At 35.3% G+C, this 21,097-nt stretch overlaps 1 protein-coding gene across 8 annotated transcripts in view; it reads right to left on the bottom strand.

The window, feature by feature from the left end:
• The window catches only part of CEP162 (centrosomal protein 162), a 43,464-nt gene extending 25,855 nt beyond the window's left edge, over positions 1–17,609 (bottom strand). Inside the window, exons 1-12 of one of the 8 annotated variants that reach the window (XM_087914729.1) lie at positions 17,400–17,609; positions 14,655–14,751; positions 13,035–13,145; positions 11,409–11,532; positions 9,119–9,241; positions 7,614–7,763; positions 6,866–7,052; positions 5,739–5,806; positions 5,047–5,129; positions 3,372–3,399; positions 1,851–1,970; positions 754–939 (exon numbers count right to left, since the gene is read on the bottom strand). In XM_087914729.1, the coding sequence (XP_087770855.1) occupies positions 754–939; positions 1,851–1,970; positions 3,372–3,399; positions 5,047–5,129; positions 5,739–5,806; positions 6,866–7,052; positions 7,614–7,763; positions 9,119–9,241; positions 11,409–11,532; positions 13,035–13,094 (1,129 nt within the window). In that variant the 5' untranslated portion in view covers positions 13,095–13,145; positions 14,655–14,751; positions 17,400–17,609. Of the gene's footprint in view, positions 1–753; positions 940–1,850; positions 1,971–3,371; positions 3,400–5,046; positions 5,130–5,738; positions 5,807–6,865; positions 7,053–7,613; positions 7,764–9,118; positions 9,242–11,408; positions 11,533–13,034; positions 13,146–14,644; positions 14,752–17,364 lie in introns of those variants that run through there. The other 7 variants (XM_087914722.1, XM_087914761.1, XM_087914739.1 and 4 more) reach the window with 7 other exon arrangements.
• Between the last annotated feature and the right edge of the window lie 3,488 nt (positions 17,610–21,097).

The raw sequence follows: 21,097 nt of genomic DNA, 5'->3' as shown, positions 1-21,097 counted from the left end.
TAACTGACTTAACTGAATGAGCTGCCAGTGTTTCGTTGTTTTTTTAATTTCTTGAACTTTACTTAAGAGATTTTATTTTCTTACCAACAGACTAGTATGTTATGCATCCTTTGATATATTTAATTTAAAAAAAAACTAAAGGAAAATATTTAGTTTTTAAATTTCATGGTCAAATTTGTAAAACGTTTTGCATTCTACAAATAGAACATGTTTCTTCTTTGAGAAGTTTCATGAAAGAGATTTCATGAAAGACTTTTATTCCATGAAAGAAACAATCTGCACAATGGCTACAATATAAGAAAATGAATTGCTCATCCTATTCAGAGCCCCTAAAAAGGGTGGGGAAACCTCATATTGGCTTTGGGCATGAATAACGAAGCTACACTTGCAAGAATCAGGCTCAATGACAAAAATCTCTTTCCCATGAAATAATGGCCTACCCTCCTTTCTAGAAGAATAATAGTCTGATGTCATACATGAGTCATGTAATTAGCATCATTAGCACAATTTTGGAAATCAGTGACATAATGCAGTCACGTGAGATCACAATTCACAGAGGTGGGTTCTGGTGCAAACAGTGATGTCATCAGAGATAAAGCAGAAGCAGCAATAGCAAGGGAAATTTTAGTATTATCATGGAAGGAGCTATTTATATAGTTGGAGAGGGGCTGTGATTGAGAACACAGTCCAGCGATCAGAATATATTTTATTGAAAGTGAAGTGAAAACAATCTTGGGAAGTACCAGAATTTACCAGAATTAGTAATGGAAGTATTTTGGGGGCAGCTTTCTTTATTTTGTGAAGTGTCATTGACTAAGCTTTCTTCCATTTCCATTTTTTCATCATCCTGTTCATCTGTAGCTCTTAAAGACTGTTCAACATGACGGTAAGCTTGCTGTAAGGCTTCAATGTCGCTGTTTGTTTGCCCACTGGAAATACCTGAAAAGAGAAAAATTAAATGTTTCCAGCTGCGGTAGGCTAAAATAAAATATTCATGAGGAGCAAATCAGTAAAATAACAGCACTACTAACCTAGTGTGACATAAACAAAATTCCAGTGTCACACAGGGCCAAAGCTTGATCAGGCAGCAGGACTTTTAACCCCTTGCAGGCATTCAATTTAGTTCAGGATTTTTCAGGCTCAGAGTAGAGTTTATGAGTGAGCAAAGGAAAAGGGAAATAGCTCTAATTTTTTTCCATTGTTAGGAACTTCTGACAAAGGGCATGGCAACAGGCTATTGGACCCTTTCATTGCAATCCCATATATGTTTTTATTATAAAGTATCCTCCACTGAGATTCAAATTCAAACGTATCTGGAGATGAGCTTCATCAAGTTCAACAGGATTATGGTATTTCTAATAAATACATTTAGGATTGAAATGTAATTGTGTCAGATCACAACAGCAGATTCTAACCCATTAAATAAAGCACTAATGTAAAAAAATGTAGGTTATATCTGCAGACAGTATTATAACTTAAATTCAATAGCTAATAAGACCAAAGAACGGAAAAGTAGCATTCCCTGCTTTTTCTTGCATTTTCCTTCATCTCAAAACTAGATTCAGCACATAGGGCTAGAGGTAGTCCATTTGATTATGTGTGGGGAAAAAACACAGTATCTAAATTACAGTTGCATATTTTAAGGCCCTTTGATTTTAAATACTGGGTTTTCTGCCACTGAAAACAATGGGAAGTCAGTGGGAAGTTTTGTTTTGTTAGATGGATAACTACACAGCCAAACAGTAATTTTAATGAACCCAAATGGATTGAGACAGATTGCTCCTGCCCCATATCAGTTTAGAGCACAATCAATAGAAGGAATAATTAAAAAAAACAGAAAGTAGCCTTGCCTGTTCCAATCATTTCTTCTGCGGTAATTTCTTGAGCTGTACGTTGTTCTATCATAGCTGCATCTTGCTGTTCATTGGCTTTTGGAGTTTCTAAAACTGACTCCTGGGAATCCAGAAGAACTACAAAGGAAGAAGAATTGTATCTACTATACATCAGTGTAGATCAGGGATGCCAAACACAAGGCCTGTGGACAGGATCCGGCCTGGAATGTGCTCAGATCCAGCCCATGGGGCCATGCTGGGAAGTGTAAGGGGCCGTCCTGTGTCACTTTGGCCTGGTCTACCCAATGCGAAGAGGAAAAATTGGACCACCATGGCTTTGGCCCAGTCTATCCAGCGTAATGAGGAAACATGCCAGCAGTTTGGAGAGTGGCATCAAGCTGGCCATGCTCACCCAATCAGCCATGCCCAGTGACGTCAAGGTGGCCATGGGCACTCATTCAGCCACACCCACCCAATCGGTCACCCCCCCCACTGCACGGTCAATCACAGTCCTGATCCGTCCCTCAATGAAATTGAGTTTGACACCCCTGGTGTAAATAAAAAAAAGGTAATGCCAATCTTACGCTCAATCTGTAACACTGGAATGGGAAACATGCAGTAAAATGTAATAGGTAGACATTCTAAAAATTGTTTAGATAAGAAACTTTAAGAGAACATAATAAATATTTAACAAATATGTCAAAATATAAAAAGGTTTAAATAAGAAAATGAAAAAGATTAAATTATGTATAAAATGATAAACCATTCACAATCATAAATTATTTGCAAAAAATGTTAAAATGCAAACTAAATGTGCTAATTCACCAACAGGATCTAATCATGTCTCATGCTTATAGGAGATGGTTGGGGAAAAGATCGCAATATCAATTATTCTAATTAGGAAGAAAGCTATGTCACTCAGTGGGATTTCTTTAAGCATATATACAAAGGGACAGAACTTTCTCCCAGTATGTAGTATGTTTTTCTTTATAGAGACTGATGAGTGTTCTACTGAAGTTTGCCTCTAATATTAAAGTACACAGCTCCAATATATATTCATAAATTGTTATTTTAAACTTTAAAATATTTCCAAAATTGAAAAATAAATGTTGATGTCAATTGTTTATTTTACGTTACCATTTTTATTTTTGACCAGTCTTTGAAAATGACTCCTAGGCAAAGTTAGTTGTATAAACACAAATCTGTAAAATCTTTTTCCAGTTACAGTGACTGATATAAGTACTGTTTACATGGAAGTATTCCTACAATCTTTTCTAATAAAAATCAGGATTAATAATAAATGTTGGTTGCTTTTATTCTATGGGGAAGCCAGCCCTATGATAAGTACAATTAAAGGAAAATTACTTACTTTTTTCAGATATCCATAAAGCATTTCTGAAGTCTATTTTGCCAATAGATTTACAACTGGCATCGAAACAAATTCAAGTATATGGGCCCATTATGTTTGATAATTTGTCTCTCAAATTCAAGATCAAACTCATTTTATAAGATGTATTTCATATTATATAAATTTGGTACCTTTAGCCAGCATGCTTGTCCTTTCCTCCTAGAAAATGAAATAATATACATATATATATATAAATCTCCTGCACATAAAAAAAAATATTTTGAATAGGAATTAGGAAATTTTCTTGAAGTAATTTATCATTTTACAACTTAAAATTTTGATGTACTATAAAACTAATATTTCATTTGCATAAAATTTAAGTAGCACCAAGTCCAGAGGTAGTATTCAACAGGTTCTGACCAGTTCTGGAGAACTGGTAGCGGAAATTTTGAGTAGTTCAGAGAATCGGCAAATACCACCTCTAACTGGAGGTTTTACAGTATCCTTCCTCTGCCACGCCCACCAAGCCACGCCCACAGAACTGGTAGTAAAAAAATTTGAATCCCACCACAGATCAAGTCAAAAGATGTACAACAATTAAAAATCGTAGTTATAATTCTGGGTATAAAAAATAAGCAAAATAAGTACTATTTTCAAAAAAAGTAAATCAAAAATTAAATAATACTTTTAGGAAATAATATTTGGAAGTAATTAATACATGTGCAAATCATTCCAATCACTGTACTTTTCTCTGTTCTGGACATAGCCAAACAATTAATAGCCATGATGGCAGAGTGGTTAGAATGCAGTATTGCAGGCAAACTCTGCCCACGGCCTGGAGTTCAAACCTGACCTGCTCAAGGCTGACAGCCTACCATACTTCTGAGGTTGGTAAAATGAGCATCCAGATTGTTGAGGGCAATGTGCTGATATTTGTAAACCACTCCAAAAATGCTATAGCACAACGGAGTGGTATATAACTCTAAGCACTATTGCTATTGAATGATTTGGGTGAAGAAAACTGATTAATACATTCAGTGCTTTTAAACTGAACACAATGCTTCATCTATGCTGGAAATACATCAGAGTGGACATGAAAATACAAAGCAGAGAAAATAGCTATGAATACAAGAAAATTTAGATGGTAATATTTTATACTATTGGATTAGAATGTATTATTTATTCATATACATGCCCGTTTGTTGATATTTAGAAGTTTCATATATAAAGTTTAATGTTGTACAGATTGATAATACATTATATCATTTAAATATTAGAAACTTGATTCAGCTTTTATTAAATAAGGAACATATGCCTTTAGATATTCCTTGCTCTATCATTACAGGGTCCTGTGATTCCCAAATCTGTTTTAAAAATATATTACAAACAGTATGTATGTCTCAAGAGAGTTATGTTTGGCATCAAGATCATATCATTATTGTTATGTGATTTTGGCATAGATGCTGAACCCTTACTGCTCTTTTATCCTTCTAATAGTTTTGCTTTATAGTGGTAATCTATCTTTTTATGATTCCAGAAGTATAAACTGCCTGAAGAGCCCTGAACATAATTAGATGCCAGATAAGAAATGTTATAAGCTATATGTATCTTCAGGAGCAAAGCCAATCAATGCATTAAAAGTCAACGGTATGGCACATTTCTATCTTTGAACATTTGGGGTTTCAGTGCATGGCGTCCCATGACTGCTCACCTGGATGCATATTCCACTGAGTTCAGTGGTCCTTACATCTCAAAAGACAAGCTTTAGACAACACTGTAAATAACTAGGTAAGCCCAGAGGCGGATAAAACATTTAAACCATAATATTTAAAGTAGGAAGTGATTGTACTTATCGCAAATGCTCACAGTAGCTTCAGACGTGACAACCTGTTCAGTTTTGTTGTCCTCATTACACTCTGAATTTTCCTCAAAATCCTCACTATAATCACCTGAAAGTTTGCAGGAAAGTCTGTGTTTAGTTCTTCAATAGAAATAAGAGAAACAATGCTATTTTCCTTTCCATGGATCTATTTCACTCTTTATTGGATGAGATCAAACAGTAGGGAACACTTTCAGTTATAGCTTCTGCCAGCAGAATAATCAGCTATGTAATTGTGCTTATAAATTGAATAATATTACAGGAGTAACAGAATGTTACAGGTTTCTCACTGAATTGTAATGGTGCAAGCAAGCGTTAAGATATGATTTGAATTCTTTCGATTTAAACTGTGTCCAGTTTTGTCTTAAAGTATATATGCAGATACTGGAAAAAAAACAACCCAAACCTATTCTACAATCACTGGTTGCATAAAGCCTTTACATTCTGTTGCAATGTAACATATTCTCTGAATCCAGCTAATGGCAACAATATTTTCTTATTTGTCTCAAATAACTCTTGACTAATGGGAAACTGCCCTTTAAATTAATGTAACATCTCATTACTGGCTTTCATGAATCTGTACAATGAAATAATAAATTGACAACATCCTTTGGAAATCAATACTGTGTAAGTAAATAGTAATTAAATGTAAGTTACTAAGCAAATTGTTTGAAATTACCAGATTTTTCATGACTCATACATTCATTGTCATTTTCTTCTTTTGTCTGTTTCACTTGAGGCTGGTTGCTGCAAAATATTAGGAATGACAAAATATTTTTCTATTTATACTTGATTGAGGATATTCATTCTAATGCTATGCTGTTTTAACAGCAAAAATATTCCTTTCAACCACCCCCAAATTTTTCCTAAGCAACTAAAGGCAGGCAGGATGGGTGGAAGTAGTTTGTGAATATCCAGATCCAAAGATGATTTTAGAATACAGAATCTGTATGTTTTTTTAAAAAAGAAGCTATAACCACCAATTTTGCTTTACTTGTATTTATAGATATACAATTCAAAAATATTTTAGCCCATTAGGGCTTTAATAGTGAAAAATCCTTTACTAATAAAGATTAAATCTCAGTCTAGCCCAGTATTCAATTACTATTGTATTGCTCCTAGATTGTATCTGCATTAATCTTAGTTTGGACCTAAGAAAAATACTGTAAAAATACGGACGACCACAGAATATTTATTTATTTATTAATTAATTAATTAATTACTTACTTACTTACTTTACTTTACTTTACTTAGTTACTTATTTGGCCACACAGCTTACCACAGAGTAACTTATTGGCTTATAACCATATAAAGGTACATATACAAGCCAAACATTATGATCCAATTAAATATGGGGAGGGAACCGGATGGGAGAGAGGTGGGATCTGTTGTTACTTGATCAACCACTTCCACTGTGATGTTCCCCCATTGGAACCCAAGCTAGCTGGCAGAGCTAGGCCTTTAGGGTCTTATAAAGGCCAGCATTTTTTCAATTTATTTATGTCTTATGTATGTTAACATTGAGAGGTGAACAGTTTCATAAATGAACAGAATCACAAATGGTAAGCCATTTTTCTAGTCTGTGCATACATATCTGCTTGCTTCCAACTTTCAACCTCACTTTCCTGTTCAAATTTCTTTTGTTATCCATAAGGTATTATTTTCTTACTCCATCCTACTTTTCAATGCTACAATACAGTATGAATATTTATTTAGCACAATTTGTTTTCACAATGTTTCATTGTTATATTTCCAAACTATTGCAATTCATCAAATAACTACTATTGTTATTTTTGTTTACTTTACCATAAAAATGTGTGCAGGATTTCAGAATCATTAGAATCTAGTTCCTTATTTAATTTTGAGTAGTCTATGGTAGAGGATGCTCCTTTCTCAAGGTCAGCAAAAAACTTCTCCTTTTCTTCTTCTTCTTCCAAAGTATCCAATCCATCTCCCAAAATATTCTCACTAGGTCCCAAAGCAACAACTGAATCTAAATGATAAAAGTATCAGAATATATATGACCGTATGAGTTTATACCTTAGTACTGTAACTGCCAAATGACATTCAGGCATTTTAAGGAAGAATATTAGCATATGGTTCTAAATTCCCATTTGTTTAAACATAGGAAGTAAATTCAAGACTACAAAGGAATGTGTGGGCAGACTGGTTCCCAGTGGGGAAAAAAAGAAAAAAAGAGGAAAAAAGAAACATGAGTTGTCTTTGTATAGCAGGATAGTTTTGTGAGCTCATATGGTTTGAATGAACTATTGGACTGGGGCAATTATACAACTAGTACAGAAACCTAAAGCCTATGTATTTTGTAGAGCTGAGCTGAAAAACAATCCTTGAATCAATCACAGTGCATTTTAAATTGTGGCAATATATAATATAATATTATTTTGAAGTGACCATTTCATTTCTTCAGAACTATGCAACATAAAAACCACTTTAAAAAATAACTACCGGTAGTCTATGCTTGCAATATATTCGTTAGCAAATTCTTAAAGTATAGCATAGTAAAAGAGATGTTTAATGCCAGAAGCACTTTTACCATTTGATTCCAAACTATCTTTGCTTAAAGAGACAGAAACACCATGAAGCTGCGGAAGCTGGAGGTCTTCTCCAAAATCTTCATCTACTTCCTCAATAGAAGGAGAAAGTTTCTGTGATTTCAGAAAGCTATTGCTGGTGTCACGTATACCTTAAAACATAGCCAAGGGGAAGGGGAATGAATATTGATAAATCTATACTCAAACACAGAAATATATGGAATGATGGCTACAAATACTTTGCCTACAAAAAATCTCCATTTTCAAAACACTTTACACATTGCATTTGATCTAAAAAGCTACCCAAGAATTGTGATGTGAAAAGTAATATTCCCAATGTATGCTTTCCACCGAATACTTTGTATTTTTATGGCAATTAAATTCCTTAACACAACAAAATGACAAGCTTATTTTCTAGATTACTGTTAACAAATGAACATCCAGTTCTCATTTATTCCACTGATAATTTAATAAACAAAAAACCTAGATTCACACCAGAGGACCTAGGATCTATTTGTCTTAGAAATGTAATTATCAATAAATTATGTTACTGAAAAATACAACAGATTTAACTACAAAACAGAAAAATATGGTATTGCCTAATTAACATTTTTAAGGGTGGGTTACATATATTGTTTTGAACAACGCAAATTGAACTGCAGTACAGAGAGAATAATTCTTTAGCTGTTTGATAAATCCTAAATATGCAAATGAATAAATCACTTTTATAAATATAATTGGAGTATAATTTTCCTAAGATTACACAAAATATTCACCAACATATTTCAAACGAACTCAATTCATTTTGCAACAGAAGATCAATCATTTAGATGAAGAACCAACATCACTTTTATATAATACACATAGCTTCTTTATAGGACTAGTTTTAAAAAAAATGTAGCCTTACAACATGGGCTTTCACTTGACTGACTGGCCATCAAAGAAATCAGATTTCTCATATTCTTGTCATTAACTTAATTTGAATCATAGCAGGATTGTTGTGATTTTTCAAGATGGTGTATTTAAACATTAACTTAAATCATATTGGAAAGTCTTTTAACAATGGCTTATGTACATGGCTTTTGATTCCAAACCAATTTATAGAATTAAATATTTCATAAAAACACAGGAACTGTCCACCTAGCGCTTTATTGACTGCTTAAGGTTTAGAAAAGACTCACCTAAAAGCAGTCCAAGAGTAAATACGATTAAATATCCTGATTCATAGTGATTCAATAGATTTTCAGATTAAAAATATTTTCGATTCTGCTTGTAGATGACATAGATTAACTAATCTTACATATATGCAAATTAGCCCCATCATTTTAGCAAGTTCACTCCCCTTGAGATTATAATTGGCAACGACTCATACTTACTTGATCAGAAAAAAAATAGTAACAAAGTAAAAGCATTGTTACTAGAATACCGGTAAATTAATTTTGAGTCACAACACATCACAGCTAACATCAAACATTGGCATCTATAAACAAGAAATTTAATCCAGTACCAGGCTCATTATCTGAAAATGATATCCTCTTTTCACAATCTTCAGCCACTGCATCTTTTCTTCCAGTAAGTTTCTTCTCATTCCCTTTTGATAAACTTTTGATAAATTTGCTCTTTTTTGGAACTTTGGAAATTAAAGAAAATAACAGAAAAGATTGCAACAGTGAGCAAGCGAAAAGTAAAATCAAACCACCAAGAATAAAAAAAGCAGAGTACAGATAGTGTCAATTTCTAGATATGCCAAGTATGAAAGTTTGAAATCAGAGATGATTTTCATTTAAAAATAATAGCACCCAAGAGCACTATTATAATATTTTGCTCTAATTACCGGTAATATGAGAGAATTTCCACAAGTATAGAAAACACTGCTACATCGAAGGAGAGAAACTAGAAAGCACGTATGTAGGTAGTTTTTATTTTATTTTATTTAGAGTTGCATTTTCAGTTAATTGTTGCAAATCTAACTTTTCTCAAGTAACAATAAAACAACAAAAATAATAATTTCTACTTCTAAGCATTATTTGACTGCATTTCTGGATAGTTTACTTTGTATTTCTTACAACTGAAGTAATGCCTTAACAGACATTTCAAGATAAACAATCTATTTTGAATTATACACAGCTTACATATTGTCTTTCTATTTTTGAAATTGCTCAAGAAAGGTGTCACGTTTCTCATATTAATATTACTTAGTTATTCAGCAAAAAATCCTAGAAGGATTAATATTAAACAAGCATTTTGGTTCCCAGACTGTGTATTTCAAAAACTATAATAGCTATAATTGAATTAACATACCACTGAAAATCTCAAATTTACAAATCATATACTCATAACAATCTAAAATCTAAACTTGTATAAACACATAATGAGATTCCAAAAACTGATGAGGTAAGTCCTGCTCCCACAGGCATAAGTGTAATAATTTATCCTTTTCATTCTAGTCCCCTGCTCTCCCAAGATGTCTGGACTTATACGGGAAAGGACATTTGGTAAAAAATAATCTCTCTGCTTATTGTGGATCAAAGAGTCCTTCCGTTTGCAGGCTGGCAACCCTAGATCCTGCTTAGTAAAAATAAGGCTAAACAACTGGATTTGCTTTTATCATCTCGTTGCTATTTTTTTTTGTGTGTGTATTTTTCATCAGAAAGAAGAATACTTCAAAGTATCCGTTTTGAAATGGTAGCTTAAGATCTATAAATATTATAATGGGTTTTTTTCTTTACAAATGTTTTATATTAAAAACAGGGCACTGAATTAGGAATTTTCATTGGAAACTTAACTCTTCACAAAACTAAAATCCTGTAAAGTTCATTAAGCTTTACTACTAATTACCAAATTTTATCCAATAGTGATCATATTATTTGATTTTTACCCATTTCAGAAAATACATTGATCTTTACATTGCTACTTCCAACTAAGTTTCATTTGAGGACAGGCAACAGAATAAATGATTTATGATTAAAGTACAATGTTATATAAAAATCCCAAACTACATTATTATAAAATAGAGCCATGTGACAGATGAGGAGATTTGCCAGATCCACTATTTGGGTATTTAGTTGGAAAGAATATTGTTCCTGTACAATGTGATTTGCAGTTTAATAGTTAATTTCTCAATGAATATAAGAAACTCCTCAACAATATGACCCTTGAATATTTGAAATGGTACTTGATATCTAATATTTATGATTAAGAATGTAAGTTTGACCTCCAATATTTACTTGTCCTGAATCTTATTTGTTTATGTAAATATGGAGACAATTACAAAATGCTTTGAAGTGTTATAAAAAGAAGAATGAACTTATTTATAGTTACTCACATAATCATACACTTTTTAAAATTATTGGCAAAAAAGGTACGTAGAATATAGCACAATATATCTTAAAATAACATCTGAAACAGCTGCCCATGCTTAGAAAAAGACACTATGCTTAACAGTGTTAAGCACCTCTTTAAAAAAAAATTACTCCTACAATTTCTATTTCATTTTCTCTTCTTCTCTGCCTCTCTCTCATACACCCACATAAACAACCCCATCTCTATACATATGAATAAAAACCAGCTTGAATCAATCCACTACAAGTTGAAATCATCTTCATTGGAGGTAATTTCCATGCAGGTCTAGTATGAGTTGTCATGCATCCCACTTCCCAGGCTAGGCCTGAGAGACAATTACATAAAATTTATACACGCACATAGTCATGTATATATAGACACAAATAATAGTACAAAAGTGATTCAGTGACACCTTGTGGCAGAGATGTTACATAGACTAAATTTCAGTACATTACCATCATCTGAATCATCTTCTGTTATCCACCATGGCACAGGATGCTTTTTATTTTTAGACTGCTCAACCGATTCAGGAATAACTTTTTGATTTTGTTCATTTCCAAGTGAATCATCTGAAATAGACTGAAAAAAAGAGAAGCAATTTGCTGTTACTATTTATTATTGCTTCATTTTTATGAGCCAGCCATGTTTTAGTGTCACTGATTTCAAGAAGTGTGCTTAAAATATAGTAGTTCTTAAAATAAAATTTTACACTGAACATGTCCATAATAAATTGTTGGAGGAGCAGGTCACATTTTTATGATAAAGTGTGGTATATACTGTGCTACTAGCTATTCCTCCAATACTATTTAGCCTTCAGATTCATCTCTGATTATTCTCCAGATTCTATTTTTGATCATTTCCATTTCCAGCAATGGAGAACATGTGTGGTTCCTCTTCAAGCCACATTCCTTTTGAAATCTTTTTTTTTTTTATCGAAAAAACAACAACAAGAAAGCATGTTTACAGATTTTCTAGATTATGCACAACTGTCCAAGAGCACAGGAGAGAAGATTTGCAGGGCAGAAGGGATATTATAACTGAAAATTATTGGGCTATATCTGCAGAAATTCACCATTTTGTGGCAATTTATATTTTGATTTCTGCCTAGTTTTTGTCATTTTCATCATTAACGTTGTCCTCATTCTGCAGTTATGTATGCCAATTATCAGGCTTCCCAATGACTAGAGTTCCTGAAGAGCACAGAATATCCTTATAGAATCTTTAAAGATCTGTCTGTTTACATCATGAAGATTAATATGTGTAGATCCTTTTACTTCAACTTTTGTGTAACTGAGTTCACTCATATGAATTATAAAAATAATTCTTCTGATAAGCCATGCAGTTTAATTATTATGTTCTTTGCCAACACAGCCAATCTCATTTGAAACACGCTTTGATATTAAAAGTTGCACTCTGATCTGTTTTGGCTTAGTGCTTGTAGCAGAATTATGCCTGGAAGATTTTTTTCAAAGTGAGGACACAAATGGCCAGGACAAATGAATCCTTAATGTTTTTCATTGCTGATCAAAATAAACCATTTCAAATAAGAGTACAAGCTTGAATAAATCCAGACAACATAATATTATATAATATATAATAGAATAGATAATACAAAAGCGATGGTGATTATATGGCACAATGGTTGAACTCTAATAACATTTTGTTCACATGTACTGTATGAATATATAGGAGCAAAGGTTTGCCTAATGGAAGCTTTCAGATTTGTCTGGAGAGGGAATCAAAGGCATACTTGAAACTGACAAATGCCTAATAGACCACTGCTTAGAGTTCTCTAGAGCAGTGTCCCACAATCTTTTGGGCACCAGGGAACGGGGCTGGGAGATGGTTTCACATGCTACCTATATCCCGCACATGCGCAGATGAAGCTTTGCTTGCTTGCGCAGCCCAGTTCCAGAAAGGCCGTGGACCAGTATGTGGCCCGGGGATTGGGGACCCCTGCTCTAATATAAATTCATATAAATATGAGTTGATGTCAGGATAAGACATTTAACAATATTATAGAAAAGGACTCAATATTCTAACGTTAGGCTGAAAATAGACAAATACAAATATATCTGTACCTCTTTTAAAAATTGCTCAAACTTTTCATCTATATCTTTAATTGAAAACCGGTGAGCCATACTTAGCAATAGAGTTCAACTTCCCAAGTCACTGGAGTGATCAAACAGATCCTGAAATGAAAAAGGAACATGTAATTATTGTAGCCAGAATTTTAAATTTATTACTTTCTAAGCTTATATTATAAAACTTCACTTGGCCTATAATGAAGGTGGACTAACTACATTTTTCCAAATGCATCACCAAATTTAAGCTCCTGTTGCTTTGGGGCAAGGAAAGCAAAATCCATATAATAAGCTTAAAACACTCTTAGACTAAACTATAACTGTTTCAATACCCCCAAAAAATATCCTAATTGAAATGGATATTTTGTTCACATGCATGATGTGGCATTTTGCACTAATGGTGCTTCCACTACTGCTCTCAATTCATCTATTAAGAATGCTTACTATTCATTTTTCTCTCTTCTTCCACATAGATACAATTAGCATTATTTTTTGTATTCTGTATAGATATAGCCATTTTGTATATTGTTATACAACTATATACAGGTAGACCTTGACTTGCAACCACAGTTGAGCCCAAAATTTTTGTTGTTAAGTGAGACATTTGTTAAATGAGTTTTGCCCCATTTAACAACCTTTCTTGCCACAATTGTTAAGTGAATCACTGCAGTTGATAAGTTAGTAACCCTTTTGTTAAGTGAATCTGGCTTCCCCACTGACTTTGCTTGTCCGAAGATTGCAAAAGTTGATCACATGACTCCGGGATACTGCAACGGTCATATGTATGAACCAGTTGCCAAGCATCTGAATTTTGATCATATCATCATGGGGATGCTTCAAAGATGGTGTGAAAAACGTTTATCAGTCACTTTTTTCAGTGCTGTTGTAAGGGTCACTGTTGTAAGTCGAGGACTTCCTGTACAGGCTTGTAAGGCTGTTAGTTTTCCATCTGATAAGCCCAGCATTTTAACCACTAAGCCACTGCACACCACCCTATAGATATAGTCATTTTGTATAATGTGTTATATATTCAGTGTTAATTGAAAACAGCCTTCAAATCAGCCTTTGGGGAGTTATGAATGCAATGATTCCTACATTCTAATTCTGTAGTAACATTAGCTAACAGCCTCTCCCCAGCTTTTAAGATGCCTTCAAAATGGAGTGGTGATGGGAATAAGTCTGTAGGATATCAGTATCTTTTCTATCATCACCTGATGAATAAAAGCACTGGATTCCATCTGTTTACGTACAAGCATTTATGCAAGAGACACAACCATTAAATTAATACCAGTTCACAAAGTCCTTAGTTTTGAGATGGACTATATGGTCCCTGCGATGTGCATTTTATTAATATTAATCACTAAAGCATAATAATAGGTTCAAATAAACTGTCAAAACTAATTATAACCGGAAAACCATTGGCTTCAATACATATTTTAAAAATATTTGTGAAGCTGATTTCTAAATACCATTATTTCAAAATATTATGCTACCAGTATTTGTCTATCTCCTTATTTTTAAATATACAATTTTCATTTGTTTTTCTACAGACGTCAATAATAATGTAAACATTTCTACACCAAATTTAAATAAAAAATATTATTGACTCATGCTAACCAGATAATGATCCAATGCTATATTCTTGATTCAACAGAAGTAGACAGGCACATTACAAAAGACTGTTGAAATAATTTAAGATCCATCAATGTGTACTCTGTCAATGAAAAAGAAAACATTTGCAGAATAATTTCTAATATAAATAAATGTTTTATGCTCTTTAGATATAGCAACCAACTGCATAAAATATTCACTAAATAGTGATTTTAGCACTAAGAACAGTTTCTATTTCTAATGATTCATCTCAATTCATTAAAGACAGTGGAGGCAGAAATTTGAATTTCATAAAACATTCTAACAGAAAAAAATCTCCAACACAAAATTATGACAAATCCATTTGCCATGACACATATCTACCTACCATTTTAAAGGTACAAAAATGACATTACTGAGAATATATATAATAAAATTCAATAAGAACTGTATTTTATAAGATTGGAATAAAATATATGTTTTATAAGAACATTTTATTTCATTTTTTTAATCAACCAGTTTTCTTCATTAGATAGTCTACTTTGTTGAAATCATTTTGAAAATTTCAGCTGAATGAATCCAATTCTTACCAAGCAGATACATATCTGTTAACCATGGATGATAATAGCACTGCTTGATCATTCTCCAACAGAAGACAGATTAGAAACCTCTTGGGAGTTTATAAGCAGATAGAAAACAGAGGGTTGTGTTATCTCTCACTGCTATTGATTTTCTAATCAGCTTTTCTAACTACACTCCAGGAAAACAACAACTTTTTTATATATTACCAAATAGCACATTAGAAAACTTCTTTAGCAACTTACTATGCAATTTCCTTCTCCCGCATTAAATCAAACAATAGATGAAATAGAAAAATATTCTATTCGTTTTTTCTAGAAACCATTTTAGAAAATTAAACACCATTTCCGAAACCACAATCACATCTGTAATTACATATTTGTCACTTTTTTATATTTATGCCCATTCTTTTTTATGTTTTGAATACAAAATACCATAGAAAATACACAATTCAGTATATTTAAATGTTGTATTACAGAAATTATTTATATTCCATTATTTTCTTAGTAATTCCTAACACCCAACTAGCACCCAACCATATTCTGATCTACCAACTCTGTGATCTTTGTCATAATGTATCCAACAACTGTATCTAATTTAATCTTCAGCATGGAACAATTAAGCAAGATCAGGCCTGATTACTACAGCACTTGGATGGAAGACCCATCAGGAAACATTCGGCTACACTAAGAAAATGGCTATGGTATGGTTTCATATTGTTGCAAAGAAAACATGGATGAATGCCAGGAGTCAAACTCAAATGGAGTAAGACTGTCTTTTAATCGTTTTCATTAGATTTGTATCCTGCCTTTTATACTGTAAAGGAGCTCAAGGCAGCACATAAGAGTGCTTCCTCCTAATACTTTGCTCCACTATCACCCCCTTATGAGGTAGATTGGATTTAAGAGGGAATAACCGTCTCAAAGTCACCCAGGAAGCTTATGGCGCCTGGGTCTCCCAAGGTCTCCAATACTTTAATCACTACATTCATCAGCCTTGTCACATTTATAAACGTCAAAGTTATCCATGTCTGATTGCAATTTAAATAGACTAAGGAGCAAGAACCACTGAGTACAGTAGTACAGTTTGGATCACATTATCTGTCTTTCCTATTTTCTATCAGTTTAGACAGATTATCTCAGAGCTCCTCAATGGGTCTCACATTTTAGCATTTTCAGTGAGAACCAGTACCATCAGATTAGACTGTTTGGTCCATTGTCTTCAGGTCATTATCAAAATACTCTGCTGGCCACCAAGCTCAGGTAGTCCTCAACTTAGGAGCACAATTGAGCCAAAAGTTATGTTGTTAAGTGTTCTCACTTGTTTGTTCTCACTCATTTGTTAAGTAGGCTTTGCCCAATTTTATGACTTTCCTTGCCACATTTGTTAAGTGAATCACTGCAGTTGTTAAATTAGTCACACGGTTGTTAAGTAAATCTGCTTCCCCATTGACTTTGCTTGTCAGAAGACTGCAAAAGGTTGCAATGACCCGGGAACGCTGCAACCCATCATAAATGTGAGTTAGTTGTCAAGCATCTGAACGCCAGTCGTGTGACGATGGGGACACCACAACGGTCATATGTGTGAAAAACAGTCCTAAGTCACTCTTTTCAATGCCAGTTGTTAAACTTTGAATGGTCACTAAACAAACGATAGTGAGTCGAGGACTACCTGTCCTGAAGGCCTTTAAGGACCCTTTCAGGAGACTTTAATTACAGCTTTTGCTCAAGGCAACCTCTACGCAGGGAATCCGAGCATCACCATTCAACGGGGAAGCTTAAACCCGAGGCAAGAGATATCAAGGGAAGAAGGATGAGCAGACAATTTCATGTCGCTTTTCGGTTCACTTCGTGGTAGTCCAGGTGAACGGCTCCCTGTTCAGACAGGGCGGCAAAAATATGGGCGATCTTTCGGGGGTAGCAAAAAATTGGCGGGCTCACCGCCCCTCTCTCTCCGATCCCATTCTACCCCCACCCCCGGCCGCTGGTTTCCCGAGCATAAGCTATGCTGGGGACCTGTTACACACTCCCTGCGCGCCCATTTCTTCTGGGAGCATCTACGCGACCATCCATTAGGGGGTAAAGGGGTCGGGATCTGGAAGCAAAGCCGAATCTCGTTTCGCGATAGCGGGGGTCGCCACTAGCGAGGAATTAATTACCCCTCTCAGTCAACCTCCTCTGCAGGCCTCCCTACCGAGGGCTGAGGGGACGCAGAGCCACGCCGCTCCGGCCCCGCGCAGTTGCTTGAGCCAGTCGCCCCTTCAGGAGGCACCGGAGGCGGAGGAGGTAAGTTCACCCGCGGAGGAGGAAGAATCGGCGAAGGGAGAAGCCGTTGGTAGAAGAAAGTTACAGGCATCGGCGGAGGGGGAGGGGGTGTAACCTAGGCAACTAAATGAACCCACGCGGCCGCCGTAGCGAAGAAGCCAGGGCTCAGTGCCGTCATAGGTTAGGTGCCGGTGACGTAGACCCGGAACGCCGAGAAGGATTATGGAAAAAAAAAGCTACTTTTTCCCGTCTCCCCTTGGTCACGTGATGCAAGCAGAACTCCGTGTAGCTAAAAAGGGCGGGAAGGTGTTTGATTGGGCGGCGGCGAAGGAGGGCATTGAAGCGGGTTTTGCTTCAGCCCGGGGATTTTGCACCTTGATACTTTTCCATTGAAGGGACAAAGCACCTTGGGGACAACCATGAGCTCCGAGCTTCGGCGGCAGGACCGTCATTACCTTCTCTGGGACGTACAGCACAGTGGTGCGTCCCAGAAAACGCCTCGGTACATCGTCCCAAAGTCAGAGCAAGTTGCTAGTCCTCTGGGAGGCTCGGCATCTAGAGGCTGGCTCCTAAGGACGGTCTTTTTTTACGATCATCCGGATTTTTGCAGCCCAGTTTTGGGGACTAGCCCCGGATCCAGATAGGACGGCTTTCACCGTCCTTAGAGTCAGCCTCTTGATGCCGTTCAGATTACTGAATTTATTTTAAGCATCTGAGATTGCTTGGTGATAAAAAAAAAGAGCCTGTGAATCCCAAAAGTGTTTTTTCAGGAGGCAACTGGACTTTCTTGGTTTTCTTTGAAGAGGTTTCGTTTCTCATCCAGGAAGCTTCTTCAGAAACTGGATTCTGATACTGAAGAAGCTTCTTGGATGAGAAGCAAAACGCCTTCAAAGAAAACCAAGAAAGTCCAGTTGTCTCCTGAAAAAGCACCTCGGAGACAACCATGACCTGGATGACTGAGAATCTCTACAGACTTTTAACTACCTGTGAAGTTATATCTTGTCCTGGATACGTTGGCTCTGTAGTATTTTGTTTGTGTGGAAAAAATAGAGATATCAAAGCTGGAACGGGATCATGTAGACCTCTAACTGATCCCCTCTCAAGGCCAGAATCCAGTTTAAAGCATCCATGACATGGTTTGAGAAGAAGCAGCAACTAGTGTTATCCATATAAGGAATTAAACATTCCGTTCACAGAAGCTTTCAATAATGCAAGTGATCTGCATAAGAGGAAAGTGGAAACCACTGGTTTGGTGCATTGTATAAATCCTGCCATTGTAAATAATTTATGGTTCAATGTGCTATTAGTTTCAAAGCTAAGGATGCTCTTTCTTTTTCCTGGCTAAATCCAGAGGCATATTGTGCTATTGATGTTTTGCAACCTTGACAGATGGATCTTGGACCCCAGAATAAAGTGGGTCAGGGTTGTCTGCAAGATTTGTATTGGTTACTTCTCGAGTAAAGTGAAAGAAGTTGCCTGTATCACCTTGCTTGCTGTCTTTGCTAGATGATGTAACATACAGTTGGTCATGAAAAGAGAATTTTGACTAACAGATACAGTCCAAGAAAGCAAGAGAGTATGAATTGAAAGTGAAGAAAAGAGAAATGTTCTTTAAAAGATCAACAGTCAGTAGCATGACACTGGGTGTTCCAGAGTCTGATATTTGGATAATTGTTTATTAAATGTCTTTACTATTTCCTAAACTGTAAACTACTACTTCCTAAACCATTCAGAGGCACAGATGAGTAAATGCAGGAATGAGATACTTTTTGCTGCATTGCATATTAAGCAGATAGAGACACCTGTATGGATGCTCTACCTACAGCACAGTGGGTTCAGAGAATGGGTTTCCCCCCCTAATCTCTTAAAGAGCAGGGGAAAAGGGATAAGATATTTATCAACCTAATCAGTAAGTTGATTTTTCTTCTTTAAAAAAAGTAATCTAAAAGAAAATTTACAAATCCTGAAATTATATATGTAAATAAGGAAACCTATCCCCAAACTGTATAAATAGGAACAAATGACACAGGCAATGGAGTTGCATAATATTTCTCTCTACCCTTAGCTTAAAACAAAAGTTTATCTTAATTGTGCCATTCTGACCTCAAGTATTTGGAGCTAGAAAGTTGCAGAGGATTTGAGCAATTTCATAAAACATTCCAGGATAGTACTGTTTATAGGTTAGGCTGTTTACCTGGTTATCTGTGCTAAAATTAACACTGTTGCATCCTAAATGGCTAGGAGAAGCAATAAAATGGGAGGATCTGGCAAAGGCCTTGGGAGAAAGGCTCAACTTGCCATCTTTCTCTATTTACATTTAATCACAGTATAAACTTACTCTGGAAACATCTTTTTTTCCTCCAATATTCCTGTGACATTGCTTTATTTCAACCTAGTCCATGATTAAAGTCTGAGTTATAGTTACTTTTACCAGTGTTAAAAAGTATTATTTCACAGACCATAGGAGCAGCCAGTGGTAGATAGGTAAAACCAGAAAGCTATTTATGAACTGTTTCAGGCTGATGTTTCAGGCTCCTGTCTGAATGTTTCCTGAGTGTTCTTACCTTTTGCAATTTTCCTATTGTTTCCTTGACATGGCTTACTTGCCAAAATTTGAAATAGTAGAACAGACCTAAATAATAGAACTCTTTCCCCCCCTTACTTCTTGAATAGAGCATATACATCTGGAAGTGATCATGCCTCTATAAAGGAAGAAAAGAAAAGAGAGGGACGTCATAATCAGAATTGTTGCTTGTGATTCAGCTGCCTTTGTAACTCCAATCTGTTGAGTTTTAGTTTTTGTTTCACTTACTGTACTCCATTTGGGCACCTATAGAATGGGATACAGGAAGCAAAGGACAGGAAGGAAGCCAGAGAAGATAGGCAAAATCCTATAGCCAGATCTGCAACCATTCCTCCTGCGGTGACATGTTTGATGTTCAGAACAAGGAGGTCAGGAATATTGGAGGAATCAACCAGCTGCTGTTTATCATTCACTGCACAAGCAAAATCAGGACAGCACCACTGACATTGAGTCAAAAGGCAAGATAGGGATCAGGGGTGGAGAAGCATTTTTCAGACTGGTATCATTTTCTGCTGATGGATGGTTAAAACTTTAGCTTCACCACAGGCAAAGTCTCTTAGTATGTACATTAGGGATTTGTTTCTTGCAACAAATGGGAGGACACACTTAAGCAGTAAGTGGGAAAAAAAGATTAAAGCTAATGTATAGATATCTTGTTTGTTTCCAAGCCTGATGCAGATGGTATGGGTTTTTCAGTAGTGGAGAATGTAGAACTCACATGGGCTTCTACAAAAATTTCCTATTAATGCATCTGCCATTTCTATGTACACATTTTCCCCCTTTGGTTATATTCTGAAGCTTCAGAAATGCCTTCTAAAGTTGACTTCTTAGAGATATTTTACTATACTCCCAATCTTTTAGCTAAATCTCAGGATCTTTTGATGTTTTATTGAGGAGAACAAGTGGTGGCAGCACCTAGTCAAATATGACTAATTTTGAAAAAAAGTAAGGGTTAGATATGGCTAGTATTTGGATGAAAGATCAGCACACACTTTCAAAATTGAAGGCTAGTTTGGGAAGTCAACAAAATATCCTGCAAGAAG

This window comes from Pseudonaja textilis, chromosome 1 (genome assembly GCF_049901715.1).
Source record: "Pseudonaja textilis isolate UNSWEBS1 chromosome 1, rPseTex1.2, whole genome shotgun sequence".
Classification (NCBI taxonomy): domain Eukaryota; kingdom Metazoa; phylum Chordata; class Lepidosauria; order Squamata; family Elapidae; genus Pseudonaja; species Pseudonaja textilis.
This window is presented reverse-complemented; position numbering and strand designations above follow the sequence as displayed.